Here is a 20,132-nt window from a genome sequence, read left to right on the forward strand (position 1 = left end):
GTGGGGGAGAGGGGCTCACCATTTTCTGAGCCCTGCTGTGTGGCAGGTGGAATCCCAAGGAGACAGAATGTCTTCTGTTTTGTTGGTTTACTGTGCTCTGGACCTGCAGAACAGTGCGTGGCACATAGCAAGTGCTCATGTAGATTTGCTGAATATAACCCTGTCAAACACGTACTTTTGTTCCATTTTACACATGAGGAAACTGAGGCAGAGTGATGGGTAGGTTCAGGTATCCCCAGTGTACAGTCTCTAAGAGGGTTTATGGGTGACAGTGGGAAACAGACAGAGAAGCGATTATGCCCAGTGAAGTCTCCTCAGTGGAGGGAACATTTGGGTAGGGTTTTCAGGTGTCAGTAGGAGTTTGCTGGATGAGGAAAAGGGAAAGGGCATTGTAGGCCTTGGGCGTAGCATGGAAAAAGAGAGCTTGGAAGGCAAGAGAAGCTCTCTCTTTGCTGTTTGGAAGGCTCTTCCTTGCTGTTTGCTCTGTGCCAGGCATAGGCTGGTCTCTGCATTCTTTCATCTCATCCTCACCCCAATGCCACAGGGATGTTGATTATCTTCCTCCCTTTTCAATAGAGGCTCAGAGGCACTGGTTGACTTAGCCAAGATCGCACAGCCAGTCAGGGAGCTAAGACTGCAGCTCCGTGCAGCTCCAAGACTAGACCCTCCTCCCACCCTGAGTTGCCCAACACCCAGGAAGGGTCAGGGATGCTGGTGGTGGTGATCTCCCTGTGGTATGCAAAGACAGAGGCCCCAGGAGAGGCCAGGTCTCACAGGGGTGTTGGAAGCGGGGTGGGACACCCAGTCAGACTCTCTTGGCCCACTCAGCCTCTTCTTCTCTTGTATTCACTGGTCCCTGGCAGCTGAGTGCTCACCTGAGCCAGGAGCCCTACTCCTTACAGCTCTGCCTCTCCTTCCTCACCCGCATGGACCTGTGCACCACCTGGTTCCTTGCTAGCCACACCAGCGCTGGCAAGAGTCCCAGCTACTTTGAGAGATCCCTCCCTACTCTAGGCAACCAAGGACTCAGGCAGTCTACACTTCAATTCATGTGGAAAGGTGCCCCGGGGATAGTGGGAGCAGCTTTGAAGCTCATGATGTCCGATCTCTGGCCCAACCCCATCACTTACTGACAGTGTGATGGTACACTGCCTTCCATGGCAGATTAGAAGCAAGTGTCTGCTCTCCAGCCCTCACACCCATGGGCAGAGTATACCTCCCAGATCCTTGATATTGACTAGTAAGATTTAGCAGATGTACCATAAGTAGGCTTGAAATGTACTTCCCTGTTTCTGTTTACCCTCTTGAACTTCTGGTATCACCATGAGAATTAAGCTGGTTCCAGGAGAAGGATGCAAGATGGGCAGAGCAGAGACAAGCCTAAATCAGTCAATTCCCTGATATATGAGCAAGCCCAGCCAAGATCAGCAGAGCCACCCAGCTGAGCCCAGCTGAGGTGAGCTGAGCCCAGCCGAGGTCAGCAGAGCCACCCAGCTGAGCCCAGCTGAGGTGAGCTGAGCCCAGCCAAGATCAGCAGAGCCACCCAGCTGAGCCCAGCCAAGGTGAGCTGAGCCCAGCTGAGATCAGCAGAGCCGCCCAGCGGAACCCACCTGTAGATCTGGAGAATAAATGATTGTTGTTTTGGTGTGGTTTATTGCACAGCAATTCTGTGTCAAAAACTAACGGATACACTTCCTTCTCTGACCTCCAATTAACCTTTCTGTAAAATAAGGAGTTTCATTTGATCCTTTCCATCATGCCCATCATAAATAGGTGGCTCATGTGTTTCAGATGGTCCTTTTCAGACATCACCACCTCTGACCTTCTTGATTATTGAAGTCATATCTTGTGTCCACCCCATGGAAGGCGTGTGATGTGAGCAGAGGTACTTACAGGCTTGCAGTTGGTTGGTTTTCCGTTCATGTCCATGCTGGGTGGCCTCAGGTAATCCCAGTCACGGCCCTTGTTGTAGGTTATTAACGTCATCACTTTCCCGTCAATTTTTTGGTTTGCCAGGAAGACTCCTTTCACCCCTCTGACCTGGGACAAAAACACGAAAAGGACTATAACCTTATGCTGGAGCGCTCTGATGACCATGTCCACCATGCGCCAGCACCTTGCTAAGTATTCTGCACATGTGGCCTCATTTCACAGTCAAAATGACCAGCAGCTGAGGCACATTTTAGAGGTGAGTGAGGTTTAGAGGGGCTAGGAATCCAAGACTCTGGCCCCAGCTTTAGTGGAAAGCTAGCTTCATCTAGCTCTGAAGCCTGAATGATCTTCATGGTGCTGAGCTGTTCTCCTAGGTCCAGACACCAACTGTCAGATGGTAAGAGGGGTTCTGGCACCTGACCTTCCTGTCCCTCAGAGTCACCCCATTCTTGCCTCAGAGGTCCTGAGGCAGAGCTCAGATCCCCCCAACACCTCTAGTTTCTATTGGACCACATGTCCTGGACCAATAGAATTGCCTCTGGGGACTCCCCAGCTCAATCCCCATACAAAAATGCCAAGGAATGAAGACAGGCGGGTCCATGCTTCCCCTAGAACACCCAGGACAGGGCTCACTTGCCTTCATTGCTCAGGGCTAACCTATTCCCTTTCTCAAGATTTCCTAAAAGGCCCATGGCAGTGACCCAAACATATCTAAGAGTGGCTAATAAGTTGACCTACAAGAGATGTGCAATTATGGGCAACTTCACATAGTTCAACCGAGTGGTTCACCCACAGAGAGGGTCTTCCTGCAAGTTCCTTATTTCATGAAGGGTTTTGACTCATATTTATCAAGACCCACTAGTGTGGTGTGAAGAGGCATGAGAATGCCAACCACTTGTCCAGGCCTCCTGTGTGCCAGGCCAGAAGCTGTTTCTGCACCTGTATATGCAGCCTGCACCATGGAAAACTGAGGCTCAGAGGGGGCACGACCTTCCCACAGGCCCATAGCCAAAGATTATAGGTAGGATAGCAATGCCATACAGTTCTTAAGTGCTTCCATGTTCGAGGCATGAGCTTAGTATGTGTCCCTTCACTGAATTCTCACAACTCCAGCAGGTCCTCACGTGGAGAAGAACAGAAGCCATGATGATAAAACCAGTGGACTGGGATCTGAGCTTCCTATGGCTGCCATCACAGACGGCCACAAACCCAGTGGCTTCAGACAACACACACGCATTCTCCTACAGCTCTGGAGGGCAGAAGCCTGGCATGTGGCTACAGTCAAGTGTCAGTACCATCACATTCCTTTATGGAGGCTCCAGGGGAATGTTCCTTTCCTTGCCTTTTCCAGCTTCTAGAGACACCGGCATTCCTTGGCTCACGGCCCCTTCCTTCATCTTCAAAGCCAGCAACACTGCATCTCTCTGACTGTGTTTCCACTGCCACTTCTTCTCTGACTTCTCTCCTGCTTCCCTCTTCCCATGTCAAGGACCTGTGTGCTGACACCGGGCCCATCCAGATAACCCAGGTCATCTTCCCGTCTGCTGATGAGCAGCCTTAATTCCATCCGCAACCGCACTCCTCCTCTGCCACATAAGGTAACAACCATGCAGGTTCTGGGGCTGGGGATGTGGCCATCTTTGAGGCGGGCACTGTCATCTCCAGCACAGTCCCTCCTCTGACCCCCAAGGACACACCTCAGTCTTCAAGCAGAATACATTCATCCCATCAAGGTTTCCAAAGTTCTCATCTCATTACAGCATTAATTCAATGTCAAAAGTCTCATCTAAATGTCACCAGATCAAAATTTCCAAATCTTATGTAAGTCAACTAAACCAGATGTGGGTGAGTTCTGGGTAAAATCCACCTGTGGAGCTGGGAGACTAGCAAACAAGTTATCTGTTTCAAAGTGCAAGGTTGGGGAAGGCACAGAGTGGTAGTTACAGATCTTTTGCCTCCCACTGATGGCTGTGGCTTGTTTAGGTTACCCTTGGAGCTGGCTCTCAGAGACTCAGGGCTGCTTTCATTGGATGTGGGAGTTGGGGGGTGGGGCAGGCTCTTTTCCCTGGGACCCACCAGGTCTTATCAACACAGACAGGCAGTTTTAGGAGCCAAGTGGCTCGCACTGTGAGCATCCTCCCAGCATTTCCAGGGAGTGCCATACATGTGGGAAATCCATGCACAGGGTGTTCAGCTGCCTGTGTTATCTGCATAGGGTGCTGTGGTCTAGGGGGTAGCCCTCCTCTCTGCAGAGGAAGCTTCGGCAATGGTCCTGCTGGGCTGACAGTCTCAGGGGCTGGGAGGAGCCAGCTCCTTCTTGCCCATTGGCATCACTCTGTCACCTGTGCAATCGACTCGATGGCTACAGATGGGGCCCCTGCCCCAGAGTCCAGCTTCTTTGTGAGATGTGGTACCAAGTGCAGACCCTGCAGAAACCTAGGGCTCCATGAAAACGCTCAGCAATAAATAATGTGGATCCAGATACGGGCCGAGGCCCCCGGGTGGGTCTGGCTGGCCGAGCATCAGTTTGGAATCTTGCTGTGGTTCTGCATAACTTCCCATATCACAGCTGTATTCATTCCTGCATCTGTTAGAAAACGTCCCACAAGTTGTGTGACTTCAAACAACTTGTGGGACTTTTCAGTCATTCTCTTGGAAGCCAGAGGCCAAAATCAAGGCATGGGTGGGCTGTGTTCCCTCTGCAGGTTCCAGGGAAGGATCCTTCCTGCCCCTTCCAGCCCCACGCCTCCAGCCCTCCCTGGCCTGTGGCCTCAGTCTCTGCCTCTGTCTCCACGGTGCCAGTCTGTGTGCCTGTGGCTCCTCTCCTGGCTCTGACAAGGACACTTGTGATTGCATTTACAGCCTCCTCTGGATAATTCAAGATGATCTCTGCTTCGATCTGTCACTTCATTACGCTGCAAACATCCCTTTTCAAATAAGGTCACATGGCAGGGCGTGGGGATGAGGATGTGGCCACCATTTCGATGCCTATTTTGGGGCCACCATTCAGCCCACTATGATGCCTGTGGCCAGGACTCCTTGGGGGCAGGGGACAGGGCTATGTCCCCTAAGTCCCCATTCATAACCCAAGCTCCAGCACAAGAGGAATCCAGGAAAGGTTTGCTGTCTCACCTGGAGCCCGGGTTGTGCCCTGCAGGGGGAGAGACCCCCGCAGCCTTCCAAGGCAGTAGCTGGCCGCGTGGCCTGCACCAAACATTTTTTCCTGGATTTGTGCTGGGCACACAACAACCATGACAGCAGCAGTACTGGCCATGTGCAGTGAGACTCAGGGGCCAGCCCCCCGTGAATGATCCCTGATCCCAGAAAGGGCAAGTGCGGAGAAAACAAAGTGAGTGCCCATTGGAAGCAGCTGCTGCTCTGCCTGTTTAATAGGAATGGCAGCCTTAAACCTCACAGCAGCCCCGTGAGGAAGGTACTGCTACCATCCCTGTCGCACATGGGGAAGAAGAGTGGTTAAGAAACCCACCTCTGGCCACACAGCAAATACATCCAAGTTCGTGGGCCTGCACCGCGGGCGGTCAGGCTCCAGAGCTGTGCTCATAACCACCAGCCGTGCCCCATGTTTGATGGTTTTCAGAGAAGGGACATCCCCTGGGAGGGCACTCAGCTGGTGGATGGTGGGTGCCACCTTTGGACCGGCCACTGTGAACCTCTTTCGGCTCCTCTCTTCCTCTTGCCTTGAGTCCTCTGTGTGTGCCTCTGAGCTCCTTCCTCACCTGGCTAACTCCTGTTCAGCCTCCTCCAGGAAGCGCTCCCTGACTCCTGCCCCAGGCTGGCCAACTGCCCCTGCGCTGTGTCCCCAGGCTCTAGCACGCTCATTCAGAACCCCGGCTGGGAGGCATCTTCCTGCTTCATGAGGAGTGGTGGTGCATGTCGTATCCAGTCTGTGTCCTGAGGGCAGGGCCCAGAGCATGGCATACGGTAGTGTGGGCATCATAGACACCTGTGGACAGGACGGCCGTGGAGCCCACCCCATCCCGTTCTTGGCACCTTTTCCATCCCATCATCACCCGCCCACTGCCTTCCAGAGCCAGGTCTGGGCCGGACCCAGTCCCCTCCTAGAGGCTCAAGGGACGGGGCCTTGGGGACACCAAGAGGTGGGGTGGGCACTGCCTAGCAGGTGGAGGAGGGCCGCCTGCGGGGGGCTCTCAGCAGTGAGGCTGCCTCTGCGTCGTCTGCTGGGGAGGTAAATCCTGACAAATGGGTTATCATTGCAAACACGTGATTCCATTCGTGACTGTCCCGGGGACCGCAGTTCCGCTGCTGCTGGTGATGAATGCTGGGCCTGGCACCTCCCACCCACAAGCCTGTCAATGCCATTGTCTGCCCAGGTCTATTGGCCACCCACAGGACACTCTCCCAGCGTGCGTCATGGGCCACTTGGGGGTGTCCCCACAGGCAAGAGGAGGGTGGCAGGCTCAGAGCAGACAGGCCTGGGCCGGTCCTGGTTTTCCTGCTTATGTCTGGGTCCACCTGGGCAGGTCGTTTGCCTCTCTGAGCCTCAGTTTTCTGACCTGTACATGGGCCGAGTGACCCCCCTCGCTGGCCATGGCATTTTAGGAACAAAGGAGACAGCCTGTGAGCAGCAGGGCTGGGGCAGGGCTACTGCAGGAATCCAGGTGGAAATGGAGCCATGGCGGTGCAATGCCCGGGGCGTTCTCTGGGGTCAGTGGAGGCTCAGGTGGGAGGCCGAGGGAGGACCCAGGAGGGCAGTGAGGGAGGCTCCCATCAGATCTCAGACGGCAACCAAGGAGGCGGGGCAGTGCTTCGTATGTGCTGAGAGGGGTGGCAGGAGGGAGGGTGGAGGGCTGGGTTCCAGGGAGACAGAGAGAGAGAGAGAGAGAGAGACAGAGACAGAGAGAGCGGGAGGGAGGCAGACTTCAGACACACGGGGGGGATGAAGCAGGAGACGAAGAGGCTGTGGTGGAGAGAGAGAGAGAAACGGGGCACCATAGAGAATCTCAGAGCCTGAGTGTCCTCAGGGGTGACCCCAGCCCAGGACATGTGATGAGGGCTTGTGAAGGGTTGACAGGGAACACTGGCTGGACCCAGGTCAGTCAGATGTTCTTCCCTCAAAGAATTCCATTCTTCTCATGACAAAAACGTGCCCTCAATGATCACTGTATTTTGAACTTCCTCACGAAGGAAATTCTTTTCCTCTGAAAGCACCCTGCAAAGCCCAAAGAGTGCGGCTCTTTACAGAAGCTGTGTGCAGACCCGGAACAGCGTTAGAGACAGGCCGGAGGGGAGGGGAAAAAGGAGGTAGGGGGAGAGGACGGGGGGCCAGGGGCGGACCCACCTCCAGGATGTCGATGAGCACGCTCTCCTCCGCCTGCCTTGAGCTGCGCACATCCTCCAGCGCCAGCGCATAGTGCACGCCCCGCGGATCCGACTGGTACAGGTTGTAGGTGTCCACCTGGTACCACTCCTGCACCGCCACGAACACCTGACTCTCGTCCGTGCTGATGATCTGCAGATCCTGCAGGGACGTGCGGGGAGCGCAGGGTAAGAGCCGGGCTGGGGACCGTGAGAGGGAGCGGGAAGCTGGGTGCACAGGCCGTGAGGGTGGGGAAGGGCTCGGGCTCTCTTGGAGCCAGCCTGGCCTAGATTTGCCTCCTGTCTCGGCTGCTCTGGGCTCTGTGGCTTTGGACAAGACCCCTCACCTTCCTGAGCCTCCATTTTCCCACCCCTAAAATGGGGATGGCATTGGGTTGCCTCCAAGCCGGGTTATAGGAGGGTGGCCTGGGGATACCTCTTCCTCCTCCTGGTCCCATATCAGGCTGTCTGTCCATCCGTCCAAACGGGGAGGAGGAGTTCTTCCTCCATGCACCCCCAGATGGTTCGTGATTCCAGGGGCGAGGGCTGGAGCTCCTCCCCCTCCTATCTGCAGAAACAGGTGAGCCTCTGTCCCTCCTTTATTCAAAACACATTTGGGAATCACCCACTCCATGCCAGCAACTTTCTGGCCACTGGATGCCTAGAAAGGCCCTGAGTGCAGTGGGGAGCCAGGTGGGGCCCTGTCCTCTGTGGCCTGCGGGGAGGCGACCCTGGGTGCATCCACTCAAGCTTCGTTGTCCGGGGATGCTATCCCCACCTGTACATGCACCGGCCTTCCTCCTGGTCCCTCTGTGCCAGTCCCTGCCAGCCCTCAGCCCTGGGGCCACAGTCTGGAGGGGGAGGCAGAGAAGGAGCCCCACCAGGACCCCACGAGGTGGTCTCAGAAGCTGAAAGGGTAGCCAGGGCAAAGTCCTCAGCCTCAGTTTCCACGTGGAAGCAGGGGTGTTGGCAGCTTGGGAGTGGACTCAGGGCAGCGGTCTTGGGGTTCAGTCCCAGGTTTTTAAATTCAGAAAGCAGCCAAGACCCAATCGAATAAAAAGGAAAACCAGGAATGCCTTAGTGTCTTGCTTCCTTTTCTTGCCCAGCCAGCACCAAATGCTGTGTGGGAGGCGTGAGTCAAGGGGTCCGGACAGGCCCATTTTGAAGCCATAACCAGCTTCCCTCCCACCTCTGTTCCTTTGCCTTCTCTCACTCTGGAACTTTCTTGCAGTCTGAGAACAGTGCCAAGGTCCAGGGGCAAAGGACGGTGGCAGAGGAGGGCCCGGCCGGCCCCACCTCCAGAGCCGCCCCTCCTGACTACCCCGTGGCTGTGGCTGGGAAGCTCTGGGGATGCCTCCCTTCACATTTTCTCATCTGATGGGAGGGCCCAGGGAAGGATTTTTTTTTTTTTTCTGTATAATAACAGATCAAATCCCGATTCTGCGCAGTGGAGCTGTTTTCAGTGGGGAGTGAGGAAGAGCTGCCCTGGCAGGTGGCTCAGGGCCGAGCTGGACTCCTGACTGCGGAGGCTGGCCCGTTCCCCTCACTGCCCTCCTGGTCCCTGCGCTGTGCAGCCCCAGGGGCTCTGCAGAAAAGGAGAGGGATGCTATTTGCAGCTACCAAGCAGCTCACGGGCAGGGAGGACCCCACAGCGGCAGGGCTGCAGTCCCGTGACTGTGGACTGAAATTAGACACACAGAAATGACTGGAACCAACACACAAAACCAGGGGAGGATGATGGGGCAGGGTGCCAGGGCCTGACCATCCCCACGCGCAAAGTGAGACCATGGGAGATGCGGAGCCCACGGAAGCATGTGAGGTGCCCAGAGGCAGCAGGCTCGTGGCTGCTCTGCCCCCCTCACCTCAGCTCCCCCTTCCTCCCCACTCAGCACCTTGGGTGAACATACACCCCGTCATCCAGGCATCGGTCATTCTGCTGTCCGACTAGGGGAAGGCTTGTCCACCAGCCCAGGCCGTGGCAGGGAATTAGACCGTGCGGACAGGTTGTCAGGTCGAATGTGAGACTTCTGCAGGGGTCGGGGGGTGGACTGAGCTCAGGGGGGCTTGGTGTCAACCACATTGTCAGGATTCAGGATTTATAGTGATCGCAGCAAGTCACATTGCGCCTCCTATGGCCCTGGGTAAATGCTGACATAACCTGGGTAAATGCAGTGGGTAAGAGTTTTCCACGATCTGGGAAACAAAGAAATATGTATAAAGTGACTGAGGTCAGGAGCGCTGCCCCCTGACACCGGTGCTTTCAAATGTCTCTGGGCTTTCTCCCAAGTGTGACGCACACGTTCTTCGATGTGTAGTTTACCGTTGCCCTTTTACACCGCAGGCAGAGCATTTCCCCCACCATTAAAATGATCTATGAACACCCTCTTAACCACTGCATGATATTCCATTTTGTGGATGGGCCGTACTTCACACAGGCTTCCCTGCTGGGAAACCGTCGGTGTTCTCAACATCACTGCGACATGTCATGAATGTTTCCGCACACCCGTCTCTGCCTCTCTGCTTATTTCCTTGCCATCAGCTCCCAAGAAGGCAAGCTGCCACATTGCGAGGTTCTGAAAGCTCTTGTCACCTGTTGTTAAATGGCTGTCCTGAACATTCACGTTAGTTCCTTCCCCACCAGCAGGAGGAGAGGGCAGTGATTTAGTTTTATGTATGCCAATATTGAGAATGGTCTTTAAAAATATCTGCCGAGTAGGGGTTTATAAATAACAGGTAATTTTTGCTTCACATTGCATTTACTTTCTTCTTTTTTTGAGAAAAGATGGCAGAGACAATTTTGAGATTTTTAAATGAAGCATGTGAGACACGTCGAAATATACATATAGTATACGTGATTGTACATATGTGTAGGACCTGGAGAAAAACGCAGAAGGAAACCCCAAGGTTGCCAATATTTGTTATGAGGTAGAATTAGGTTTGCTTGTAAGTAACAGAAACAGGAAAAAAAAAGAAAGGACTTAAACAAGTCTCTCCTCTGTAAAAGAAGTCCAGAATAGTCAATCTGGTATCAAGGCTCTAAAAAGTCACCAGGGACAGAGGTTCCTTCTGAGTCACCACTTCCTGTGCTGTGATGCAGTCTTTGTCCTCAGGGTGTGAGATGAATGCTAGAGCTCCAGCCATCGCGTGAATGTGCAAGGCAGCAGGGTGGTGGAAGGGAGGAAGGAAAGAAAGCCTGGCTCTGAAAAGCCTCACAGGACAGTTCTGCTAGCATCCCACTGGCTGGACTTTAGAAGCATGACCACACCTAGTTGCAAAGGAAGATGGGAAATTCAGTCTTTTAGCTGCGAAGCAAGGTACTAGCCAAAGTCTGGGGTCTGCTGATCTAAGATGAAGGGGCAGATGGATATGAGGGGTATCCAGGACTTTCAACACCTCCTTGAGGAATGAGGAAGTGAGACTGTCAGGCAAAGGAGGACTAGAGAGGCAAGCAGGTAGAAAGGTATCTACACATATACATTGCATTGTTTATTACGTTGTATGATAATGGCAAATAGATGCATTCTTCCATTAGTTGTCATGAATGCATTTTAAATAAGTAATTTTGGAAAGGTTTAAAAACATTTTTAATAGGCATAATAGGGGAAATTTCTCCATAGATGTTTATATAAAATTCATGAAACAGTCTAATGAACAAACACCTTCATCAAATTCTTTCAGCCCTTTGAATATATCCGCTCACTGCCCGCTGAACTCCAGGGTTCCTGATGAGACATCTGCTGATAATCATATTGATTATTGCTTATATGTAACAAGTCATTTCTCTCTTGCTGCTTTCAAGATTCTCTCTTAAGAGTTTCTGACTTTTGGCCAGGCATGGTGGATCACGCCTGCAATCCCAGCACTTTGGGAGGCTGAGGCAGGTGGATCACTTGAGGTCAGGAGTTCTAGACCAGCCTAGCCAACATGGTGAAACACTGTCTCTATTAAAAATAAAAAATTAGCTGGGTGTGGTGGCAGGCACCTGTAATCCCAACTACTCAGGAGGTTGAGGCAGGAGAATGACTTGAACCCAGGAGGTGGGGGTTGCAGTGAGCTGAGATTGCGCCACTGAACCCTGGCCTGGGTGACAGAGCGAGACTCCATCTCCACACACACAAAAAAAGTTTCTGTCTTTTGACAATTTGGTTGTGTGTCTTGGTGTCGGTCTCTTTGTGTTTATCTTTCTTAGAGTTTGTTGAACTTTTTGATATTCATGTCTTTCATCAATATAAATCAATGGGGGAGTTTGGGGCCATTATTTCTTCAAAAATAGTCTCTCTGCCTTTATCTCTCTTCTGTTCCTTCTGGGACTCCCACAATCATATATTGGAGTGCTTGATGATGCCCAAAAGCTTTCATAGACTATGTTCACTTTCAATCTTTATTCTTTCTGTTCCTCAGCCTTGACAATTTTAATCGTCTTATCTTTAAGTTCCCAGATTCCTTCTTCTGCATTTCAAATCTGCTTTCAAATCCCTTCAGTAAATTTTTCTTTTTGTTCTTTTTAGCTCCAGAATTTCTTTTGGTTCCGTTTTTGTTTCCATCTCTTTATTACTGTTTCCACTTTGTCCATCCATCATTTTCTTGCTTTTCTCTATTTTTCCTTTTAGTTCTTTGAGCCTCTTTAAGACAGTCATATTAAAGTCTTTGTCTAGTAGATCTGCCTTCTGGTCTTTCTCAGGGAAGGTTTCTGTTAATTGATTTTTGTTCCTTTCAATGCATCATACTTTCCTGTTTCTTGGTATGCCTTGTAACTATTTTATGTCAAAAGCTGGACAGTTGAGCCTAATGTCCAATTATATTGAACATTAATAATATGGTAACTCTGGAAATTAGCTTGCCCCCTTTCCATCGAGCTTGCCATGTTTTGCTCTTATTTTTGATGGTTGTAGGCTATCTCTTTACCAAGGATCAGCCTTACTTGTAAGCTAAATGTCTTCCTAGGCCGTTTCTGAGCCTCTGCTTGTCCCTGGGCATGCATGGTGATTTTCTAAATTCTCCCAAATTTCCAGTTGCTTTTGAATGTCTGGCTTCCAAAAGGGAAAAGGGAGAAAAATAAAAGAGAGGAAAAACAGGCTGTGACTCTTTCGATCTCCTGGAAGCTGTTTCAACTCATGGTGGTTGCAACAGTGGCTGCCTGTCTGGGTGTCTGCATGTCTGTCATCAGAAGCAGTCAGTCATCAGAGCACAGATCCTCAGTATTTGGAAGACAAGGTCCATATGGCACCCCTGTGCTCCTCCAGCTCCTTCAAGCTCTGGGCACGCTGCTCCAGGGACACATGCACATTTGCCTGTCATGGGGCTGGGGTCCGGGAAGCCTCTACCAGGCTAAGAGCTGACATTGTCCAAACCGACTTTGACACGCCGTCCACACCTTGCCCTGGAGACTGTAAGCTCTCAAATAGACTTGTGAATTCCAAAACAGTTACACCAGATGGGTCCTGCCAGTGCGGTTGCCGTCTAGGTGGGGAGATGGATTCCCGGGGCTTCTGTTCTGCCATCGTACCTGATGTCACCTCCTTCTTTATTCATATGGTTTAGAAATTTTATTTAACTTTAAATACATTTATGGCAAATACAGGAATATTTCACTTTAAATTTGCATTTACCCATTCTTCTGAATGCTTTCAAATAATTGGTAGTTATTTGGATTTTTCTTATCTTTTGTCTGTTTACAGCTTCGGCCTATCATTCACCTCTGTTAGGGAAGCTATGTTTTAAAAACAAAATGATGACAAATAAGTATGCAAAGGATATTGACAAATAGAAAAATGGCCCACCCTGTATAGTTTTCACAGACAGGTGAATTAAAACAGCACGTTGGTAGCATTTATACCCTTTAACGTAGAAGAAAAATAGAAAAAAAAATGGCAAAGCTATACCGAAGCTGATCTATTCCAACTTCGTTGGTGACAGGGTGGAACTCTTTTAGGAAGCAACTAAGCTTCACAAATATTTATATCTTTTGTTTTGAAGTTCTTCTTAGACTTCAACTTGAGAAAATTAAAAAGAAATACCTGCAGGCACACATAGATTTGTTGCAGCACTGTTTATAATTATTAAAAAAATGGAAGCAACCCCAATGTCCAAGCAACGAGAGTCTGGCTTAGCTCAACAAGGTACCGTCTCCTCAATAGAAAGCTTCCCGTCATTTAAAGTAAATATCGAGTATCATTCAAGAAACCGGCTCATGCTACAGTGTCCTGTGAAAGCAGACTGGAGACCCATGACTCCTTGTGATCCAGCTACGTAAAAGCCTTTTGGCAGATGGCTAAGGAAAGCGGGGAGACCAAGAACTCGGTGGGGGGGGAATACCGGATGGACCAGATGAACTGGGTGAAAAGTTTGTGGGTGAGCCTCCCTGCTCCAATGTCTATTATTTTCAAAATGTTAATTAAACAATTAAAAATATAAAAAGAAAAGTAGGAGGGGGTTGACTCTGTGGCAAGAGAAAACAGGCAAGTCACAAATTCACCATAAAACCACAGCATCTGATGAGGAAATTCAATCCGTCACTTCTACAATATGTGGACGGGAAACAATGGGAGAGCTGCTGTCCTGACCTGGGTGGAGAGGAAGAGGCTGGCCAGGCCAAGGTCTCAGCAAGAGGAGACGTGGTCTTGAAGACCCTGTGGGGCTCTGGGGGCCCCGTGCTCCTGACAGCAACCCAGTTTGCCCACTTCTTGATGATGAAGTGACCATCATCTCCAGCTGCTGGTCGCTGGGTCCCGTGCACGGTCCCTGCAGGTAGGACACTGACAGTCGCAGCACATGCCACCTGCCCTGGATGGGTCCCTGGTCCTCCCTTGAAACTTAGTGACATGAGGCCAGGTGTGTGTCTGTCACTGCTGTGAGAGCCTCTTGATTCTTTTCAATGACCTCCAATTTCCGTGGGAATGGGGGAAGAAGACGACCAGTGTGCAATGCCTGCTGTCAAGGGTCAGCAGCGGGAGACACGGCCTGGTGCTTCCTGCAGATCTCACTGACATCACATCTGCAGGTCCAGGGAGCAGAGGGCCGGGAGCCATCGCTTGAGGTCACAGAGGCCGTGACTTATAGCCGTAGGCTCCATTGACTCCCCATGCCAGAGGGGAGCAGAGAGGGTTCCTATATGGTCCTAATTCTGGGCGGCACACTTTCCTCCCCCCGACACCAGGACAAAGAGCCCAGGGCACAGAAACTTCTAATGCCGTAGCCCCCAAAGGCTTAGGAAAGGCTTTCCAGATGCTGAAAAGGTCCCTCGCCCTCTAGGGACACCCGCTGCCTTTGCCTAAAGTGAAACCATTAGCTTTTAATTTACATACTCAGCCAAGCCTGAGTTCAGTCTATTAAACTCGCTCCTTCTTTCCTTTTCTGCCTTTTCCGTTTTTATTTTTTCTTGTTTTTAAAGAATGGCCTCCTAGACGTTTCCCATTTCTGGCTCAGAAGAGGTCTGAGGGTGCCCAGCGTGGGAGCTCCTGTGCCCACGCACTTCACAACAAGCCACGGCCTGGGCGGGGAGGGCCTGGAGCTGCTGGCACCTCCCACTGCTCTCTGCCCCACGGTAGACCTCCGGCTCTGCCCTCCGCCTGAGCCACTTTCTCCCTCGCTCTTCTCAGAGCTGCCCTGGGGCTTCAGATAGAGTCCCTCCTACTCCCAGCGTCAGAGGGGCCCCCATAGCTGCTTGGCCTAAATCAGCCACACACACAAGCACACGAGCACACACACATCCACACACGCACAGACACACTCACACACACAGACACACTCACACACACACCTCCATCGCTCTCTGTCTCTGCTTCTTGCTCCCTTCTTAGCACAAAGCACAACTTGCAGTTATTTCACGCATGTGTCTGTCTACCGGATCTTCTGCTGTTCCCGGCGGCAAAGCCCACAGGAGCAGGAGCCTGGAGCTTCTGACTCACAGCTGCGGCACGGCTTCCTAGCACAGGTCCTGGTTTATATTTGGGGCTCAGTAAGTAGGTGTGGAGGAAGGGAAGACTCATCTGTTTCTCAATGACGCATGTGGGACAGAGATCTTTAGAAGGCACCATCCCAAAGTCCTCAGGAGCGAGGTGTGGCATGAGGCTGGGTGGACTCGCCTGCACCTCGGTTTGAGATCTTTGTTTCTAGCTAGCTGTGTGACCTCAGACAGGTTACTGCCTCTCTGAACTTCCATCACCTCCTCTGTTACGTGAGAATAACGTATTAACAGGGTGGAGAGAGGCCCTGAGGCAGGGGCAGAGCTGGGCAGTCCGCAGCTCCCGTGGCTCGCCTTCTTTGACTTCCGGGGCAAGGGAAAGGCAACAGCATTCACAGAGCACCTACTATATGCAGGCAGCACACCAGGCGGCGGAATGCAGAGGTGAGTACAGCAGAGGTCATCCCCAGCCCAGCAACGCCAGAGAACAGGAGAGGGACACCGGAGGGAGCGGTCCCTACACTCCGAGCACCAGCAGGGAGAACGGTGGGACAGGACCAGAAAGCAGAGGCCTGGGCCCGCCGGGGGGGCCATTAGCAAGTGATGCTTCTCCTGAAATACCGCATGTGCAAGAGTTCTGGGCAAAGATGAACGAGGAAGAGGGAAGAGCTTGGCAGAGGCCTAGGATGAGGCCGGGCACAGCTGAGGCTGGAAGGGCTGGGCGGGCTGGAATGGAGGATGTGAGGGCGAGGGGCTGGAGGAGTTGTGGCCACACTGTTCCTGTCCATCCTGACCTGGGACCACCAGGCACCTGTGTGTGAGTCTTTTGCCCCACGAGTCGGGATAGGCTTAGGGTCCGGCCTCAGGGCCAGGTGGCATGCAGCGTGGGGAGCACCTTACCTTTGGCAATGCGTACTTCGGCAGCTTCATCAGGACAAACTCATTGCGACGATAAGAAACGTAGTATTTCGTCCGGTTTGCTGATGTTGCCTAACCAGGGGAAGAAACACATTTTTCAGAGGCTTGATTCCCTCTGCAGCCAGATTCTAATGAATGGAAAACTACATATTATATTCAGCAAGTGAAAATGCCCTTTTACTTCGCTTATACCTGTTCTGCTTGAAATGAGCAGACTCCTATTCATCCTTCAAAGCCCCACATTAGCATCCCTCCTCTGGGAAGTTGTCCTCTGCTTCCTTCAGTCAGAACTAACCTCTTTCCCCATGTACTCTCAGCACCTTGTTTCTCTGCATCCAACTTATGGAACAAGGTGGAGAAAGTTCTGATGGAGAAGGAGACAGCCCAGAGATGAGCTTGTCAAGAAAGATCACCACTGAACTCCGAGGCATGACAAACAAAGCCGGCACCATCCCAAGTGCTTTTCCCGGAGCAGCTCATTTGATCCCATAACCATCAGCCCCATGAGCTGTGGCCATGGGCGTCTGTTCCCAGAGACGGAAAGGCGCATAGGGACAGGACTGTTCTCAGGTGTCTGATCACAGAGGCCACGGATCCCCGCTGCCACGGAACAGGAGGTGCAGCCTCCTGAGCCACCAGCCCCGCTACCTTGGTGGTGAGTTGGGGCTGGAAGAGCTGAGGTTTCTCCTGTCCCAGCACAGGCTCCCAGATCCTCTGAGGCCCAGAGTGGAAGGAGGGAGGAAGGGAGAGAGCAGGGGAGGCCTGGGCTGGGGTAGGGAGAGCTTTCCTCTGCAGTTGCTGAGAAAGATGGAAACCAGGACAGAAACCGGATGGAGCCGGTGTCCCCAGCCTTCTCTCGCCCCCCACAAACAATCGCCGAGCACCAACGCCAGACAAGCTCACTCTGTGACCTTGCGTGGAATGAGACCACCTCGCAATTGGGTCTGAACACAGACCAGATGTGAATGTTCAAATCCCCAGGATGCACAGACACCCCACCTTGGCTGAGATATGCGAGGCTGCTGCTTCACTGCCCAGCTCCAGCGTCCCCCGAGTCTCCTGCCTCCCCTGAGTCTCCTGCCTCTCCCGAGTCACCCCCCCTCTAGATTCACTGAGACGCCCGATCCTGGCATGACCTCACCTCCTCACTTCCCCCAATCCAGAGTCACGCCTGGCTTCCTCGAGGGCCCCTCAAATCACCTCCTGTGGCCCACACCTGGCAATCAGGCCCTTCTAACCCCTCTGAGACGCCCAGGTTGTATGTTTCCCCTTGCTGCACGGAGTGATAACCCAGCCTGCTCAGCCATAGGTGAGCTCCAAGGGTCTTAGGCTTCAGAGCTTTGACAGGCCAGCCGGTCTAATGTTTAGAAACCACTCACCATGGGAGATGGTTGCCCAGAGAGCTGACCTTGTCTTCGTTCCAGTACTTAGTAGATATCTGCAGAAATGCAATGCTAGGAGCTAGGAAAATAGGTGCTGGGTTCAGACCTAGAGCTCAGCCTCAGCTTGCCTGAGTCAGGCATAGGAACAAAAGGAGTCAATGGCACAGAATGACAAAGTGGGGCCTGGGCTGTGATGGAGGAAGGCACAAGGCTGGAGGTCCTCAGAGGAGGCACCAATGAGCCTGAACTGGAGGCAGAAGTCTGGGAAGACTTCCTGGAGGAGGAGGTACATGACTGAGTCTTCGAGAAGGAGAGGGAATCAGCCAGCGGAGAAGCAAGGCACAGTACAGGGAACAGTGCAAGCAAATGCATGGACTGGGCATCAAAAGTCAGGGGCTGGGGCTCAGCAGAGGGCAGTGAAGACTGGGCAGGGCTGGAGGTCAGGGCCGGTGGTGGCAGCAGCCTCTTGCCTGGCCTGCTGAAATGGCAGGGGCTGGGATGCCCACTACCTGCTCCAGCCTCTAACTCCATGGTGGCCCTTGGCATACACTGAGTGTCGAGTCAGGAGCTGGGGTGACCAAGCATGGCTGAGATAGGGCAAGGAGGAGGCTGGGGAGCACTGAGGGCCTTCTGGGAAGAGGGCACCCAGCAGATTCCCTCAAGGGGTTTTCTCAGGGGAAATTGGACTTGTCTCATGGGGTCCCGAACATGGGGAGGGCAGAACAGAACCTAGTGGATCGGAGTCCGACGAAGCAGACACTGTCTCAGGCCAGTGACTGGGGCTACTCAGCAGAGGGCCAGGCTGTTCTGGGGGTGCTGAGCTCCCCATCCATGCAGGTGATGAAAAGCTGGATGGATCGATAGTGTGCTAGAGTTTCTGAATTAGCTGGGACCAAGTGGCTGCGAGGCTGGGTCCTCTCGTGACCTGAGGACACAGGCGGCAGGGTCCTGGTCACAGGGGCGTGGACAGCCGGTGCCTGGTGGCCAAGAGCCGTGACCAGAAGCAGCGCTGGCCAGTTCCAAAGTCACTGATAAAACCAAGTGGGGCTCAGTGGGTTTAGGTCTGGGGACCCCGAGTGGCTGGGAGGTTCATGGTGGCCAGAAGGGAGGCGGAGCCCCAGCGTCCCTCAGCCACAGTTCTAGGTGTGCGGGGGTTTAGTGGATGCCTGCAGCCACAGCCATGGCCAGACACCGTGACCTGGGAAGTAGCACTTGAAAGTGAAATACCCATTTTATTGCCTCTTTTCTGAGTGATTCCATTTTTGCCGCGAGTGGCTCATCCACCACGTCACCTCTTGCCAATTTCCAGCAGCCCTGAAGCAGCCTCACCTTGAAGAAGATGTAATTGTCCTGCACGGTCAGAGAGCCCTGGTCAATGGGGCCTGCGAACGGGGCCGTCAGCGTCTTCTCGGAGCAATTGTGGATTGGGCAGGCAACATACCGAAAACCTGCAGGAGAGAGGCGCCGGCCCAGGCAGTCAGGCTGCAGCAGAGGCCCGGACAGCCCGAGACGTGTGTGCTGGGCTCCATCCTTCTCCAGTACCACTGTGACGGGCCTTTGTGGGCTTGAGTTCCAAAGGCCACTGCGATGACACCTGTGGCTGGGGGTGTCATCCTCACTCACTGTGGGCCACGTGCCCTGACACAAGCTCTTGCCACCCTCAGGAAGGTGCTCGTGCTGCTCTGGGGCCTGCCATCCCCTGCAGGAGGGGTCAGCACAGGCGACGGTGGGCACCTCACCGCGCCCAGACACGCACGGCCCCGCACCCTCCTGAAGTCCCTCACACCTAAGCGGGGCTGGGGGCAGGGGGTAATTGAGGGTTCTTTCCTGCAAATTTTAAGCAAATGTTTTTACCCTTTTCCACCTATTTATGGTTGAGCAATATTGAATGCATGCTTTGTCAGGTAGCTGCTCATTTCTTTTAAATTCTTCTGTTTCCCTGGGACACATTTATGTGGAGGGGCTGGAGCCTGGAGGCCTCAGGAAGCCCTGCATTCCAGCTTGTGAGCCAGGAGCAAGACACATCCGCAGGGACCACAGGAATGGCGCCGCCGCCTCCTCCCCTTCCTCCTCCTGCCCCTGGCCCTGGGTGACCCAGCAGCATGGAGAACAGTTAAGGGAAGGGGTTTAGGAACCACAAAGGCCCACCCCTAAACTCAGCCTCAGGTTTCTCACTCACTCACTCACTCACTCACTCACTCATTCACTCACTCACTCATTCACTCATTCACTCACTCACTCACTCATTCCCTCACTCACTTATTCACTCACCCACTCACTCAACCATGTACTCACTCACCCACTCACCCAATCACCCACCCACCTACCCACTCACCCACCCACTCACCCACTCACCCACTCACTCACCCACTCACCTACCCACTCACCCACTCACTCACCCACCCACCCACTCACCCACCCACCCACTCACCCACTCACTCACCCACTCACCTACCCACTCACCCACTCACCTACCCACTCACCCACTCACTCACCCACCCACCCACCCACTAACTCACCCACTCACCCACTCACTCACTCACCCACCTACTCACCCACTCACCCACCCACCCACCCACTCACTCACCCACTCACCCACTCACTCACCCACCTACTCACCCACTCACCCACCCACCCACCCACTCACTCACCCACTCACC

The 20,132-nt window shown here is 53.0% G+C and overlaps 1 protein-coding gene across 7 annotated transcripts in view; it reads right to left on the reverse strand.

Annotated features, from left to right (window-relative positions):
• The window catches only part of SORCS2 (sortilin related VPS10 domain containing receptor 2), a 587,909-nt gene that overhangs the window by 57,745 nt on the left and 510,032 nt on the right, over window positions 1-20,132 (reverse strand). For all 7 annotated transcript variants that reach the window (XM_032254109.1, XM_032254110.1, XM_032254108.1 and 4 more), the window contains exons 7-10: window positions 18,802-18,920; window positions 16,073-16,162; window positions 7,253-7,432; window positions 1,894-2,040 (exon numbers count right to left, since the gene is read on the reverse strand). In XM_032254109.1, the coding sequence (XP_032110000.1) occupies window positions 1,894-2,040; window positions 7,253-7,432; window positions 16,073-16,162; window positions 18,802-18,920 (536 nt within the window). The remainder of the gene's footprint in view (window positions 1-1,893; window positions 2,041-7,252; window positions 7,433-16,072; window positions 16,163-18,801; window positions 18,921-20,132) is intronic.

The sequence above is a fragment of the Sapajus apella genome, unplaced genomic scaffold (genome assembly GCF_009761245.1).
Source record: "Sapajus apella isolate SASKATOON/1434 unplaced genomic scaffold, GSC_monkey_1.0 scaffold85, whole genome shotgun sequence".
Classification (NCBI taxonomy): domain Eukaryota; kingdom Metazoa; phylum Chordata; class Mammalia; order Primates; family Cebidae; genus Sapajus; species Sapajus apella.